The sequence below is a fragment of the Nicotiana attenuata genome, unplaced genomic scaffold, assembly GCF_001879085.1.
Source record: "Nicotiana attenuata strain UT unplaced genomic scaffold, NIATTr2, whole genome shotgun sequence".
Lineage (NCBI taxonomy): Eukaryota > Viridiplantae > Streptophyta > Magnoliopsida > Solanales > Solanaceae > Nicotiana > Nicotiana attenuata.
In genome coordinates this window covers 2002-4888 of record NW_017680226.1, presented here as the reverse complement: position 1 = coordinate 4888, position 2887 = coordinate 2002, and the positions used below count along the sequence as shown (strand labels likewise).

Genomic DNA, 2887 nt, shown 5'->3' with positions numbered 1-2887 from the left:
CTAGCTAATGGGTTTAGCTAGACATAATTAAAGAAGAAACGATAGAAATAGATGATGAAATGAACATAATAATTGATTACTACTTAAAATCTATGATATTCAAGAGTAAAAATGCCAAAATAGGCTACAAAATACTTCTCACGAGCGCAACTCTTGTTCAGCAGCTAGAAACATAACCTAAAAATGTTAAAAAGATCTATTTATACCGAGCTAGAAAATTTGGACAAAAATGCCCCTGCGGGGTAGGCGCGGACCGCGCAAAAAGGGAGTGCGACCGCGTTGGCTCTTGGACTCTTGAACTCTGTTCTCTGAAGTTGGGACCGCGGACCGCGCAGAAATATAGCGCGGCCGCGTTTGAAGACGGGCGCGGACCGCGTATAAATGGAGCGCGGCCGCGTGGCAGTACTTTGGCAAAAACACCATCTCTCTGAATCTCATCCACGCAGACCGCACTGATTTGTAGCGCGGCCGCGTGGAACTTTTCCTTGAATTTGCAAGCCTCTGAACTTCACAAGCGCGGACCGCGTAAAGAGGAGCGCGGACCGCGCTAGGTCTTCTTGTTCCCCACTTTACTTGGTCTTTGTCACTTGGCAGGTTTCACTCCGTTTTGAGCCGATCTTTGACATTACTCATCTTGTCGCTCAAACCTGCAATCAAGCGCAACTTGTAAGCAATTTGGGACTATTTTGTGGCAATTCATAACAAAAGCAATATCAAGTTGGGGTATAATCATGTTGAAATCCTAACTTATCAGGGACCCCTTCTTGGATAAACCCTCGGCACAAGATATACAAGGAAGATCTCACGAGAGAGGGTCGCTACTGGCTCAGTTTTGTGACTTCTCAATTGGTGCCAACCCAGAATAAGACTGAAATAGCCATTGAGAAGGCTCTTCTCATTGCTTGTATCATGACGGGTATCAAGATAGATGTTGGAGATCTGATTTTCCAAGAAATAGGGATCCGAGCAAAGCAGCAGGCCACTTCACTTCCATTCCCTTGCCTTATCACAACTCTCTGTAAAGCTGTGAAAGTTCCCTTCATGCCACACTATGACAAAAACGGGAAGGAGACAAGGGACATTGATATCACTCGTATTACTGATGTTGCTGTCCCACCACAGGTTCAGATTCAAGATCCCCTTACTGTAAAGCCTTCCGATTCCCAAACTCTGTTGACTCCTCAGTTTACAGTGGCATCCACTTCTACGTCCGAGCCTGCCTCTCAGTCTACCACTGTTCAGCCTTCTGTTGCCATTCCAGCCGTCTCAAAGCTTGGTCTCCTGGCTTAGCATGCCAATGCCAAAGTAGACCAGCTCTTGAAGACCTTGCCCAACCTCATCAAACAAGCCCTGACGCTAATGCAAACCTCAGTGACAGCTATTCAAAAACAACAATTAGTGTATGAGAATCATTTGCAGCAACTTGAGTTACGGTTTGAGAAGATCGAGCGGGGTGAAGTTAGTGGGTTACCGGGCCTCAAGGAGGAGGTTGCTTCTATGAAGACCGAGCTCCACAAAATGCAGAACTTGGAGTTTGATCTGTCATCCCTCCTTCCAACAGATGGTGATCAGGTTACAGGCACAGCAGCTCCGGACTTGGGCCTTGACTTCTCTACACTCATGACTGACACTGCCCCTCCTACAGCCGGGACTTCCCAACCTCCATCTCCGCCTGTACGCATTGACATTCCTGATGAGGAGGTTTTCGGACGATCTACTGAGTCTGAGGATGAGGAGGCAGATGAGGGTGAGGAGAAGGAAAGTTCATGGTCCTCGGAGGATGATGGCCCTCAGGAGAAGGGCAAGCATGTTGTTGTTCCTACAAATGAGGAGGTGGAGCAAGCAAAACTTCAGACAGCAATTGAACATTCGCTAGCAGATTTGGCCGCCCCTGCAGATTCATCGGCCACTCAGCCATCAGTGGGCGAGGCTAGCAGCTCACAGGTCCCAGCTCCAGCTCCAGTTCTTGACCAGCCAGAGATCCCTACTGCAGTCGAGGTCCCTCCTCAGACCGAGCCCTCATCGGTCCCAGCTTTAGCATCGGAGAGTGACCCCACCACCACTGAGCAGGCTATTGACTCCCATAGTGCTTAGTGCGCCTCAGGGAGCCCCTTACACTCTATATTTCTTTTTTATGCATTAGGGACAATGCATGCTGTTCAGTTGGGGGTGGTAGCCTTATTGGTACTTTTGTGACATTGGTACTTTGGTAACATTAGCAACTGTTGGACATATGTGTATATTGTGCTCTGTGTATGTTAGTATAATTTCCTTACATAACTTGTGTTGTGTAGTTTGTGATCATGTTTATATTAGTGTTTTTGTGATTTCAATGCATAAGTTATGACACCCTTGTGAATATGATACCCTGTTGCATGTATAAAAAAAATAGATATCAACTGTGTGAACTTGAGGCTCGCTCTGTGACTCTATGTCTACCTAGAGTTATACTTGTACATATGATGAAAGCTTTGAGTTGCCAAGTGTTGACTCAAGGGCTTCAAACTATGTGAGCCAAATAGTTCGTGTGCCATGTGTGTGAGTTCTTTGTGTAAATATTTCTTGTGTTTGCTTCTGCCATCTAGAACTTGCCCGGTTGGTTTTTCGATGCTTATAATAGTTACACTTGGTTGGAGAGATGACCTTAGGCAGTCTTTGTGATCTTTCAAGCCAGTTAGCCTTTCAAGCCACCCATTGTGCAGTTAATATCCCTAGTCACCCCATTTGAGCCTTTAACCTTTTCTTTGGCTACCTCATTACAAACCTTTCCCCTTTTTGTAAAATAATTCCCTCTTTTGAACCCGTCCCTCCTTGAACATTGAGAATGAGGCTAAAAGCCTAAGTTGGGGGTGTGGTGTTAAAATGGAAATTGGTAAGGTTGTACATT

At 45.9% G+C, this 2887-nt stretch overlaps 1 protein-coding gene across 1 annotated transcript; it reads left to right on the top strand.

Annotated features, from left to right (window-relative positions):
• The first annotated feature begins 1359 nt into the window (after positions 1-1359).
• On the top strand, positions 1360-2094 carry LOC109221833 (WASH complex subunit CCDC53 homolog). The gene has a single exon (XM_019386272.1). The coding sequence runs from the start codon at positions 1360-1362 to the stop codon at positions 2092-2094; it is 735 nt and encodes a 244-aa protein (XP_019241817.1).
• Positions 2095-2887: the final 793 nt, after the last annotated feature.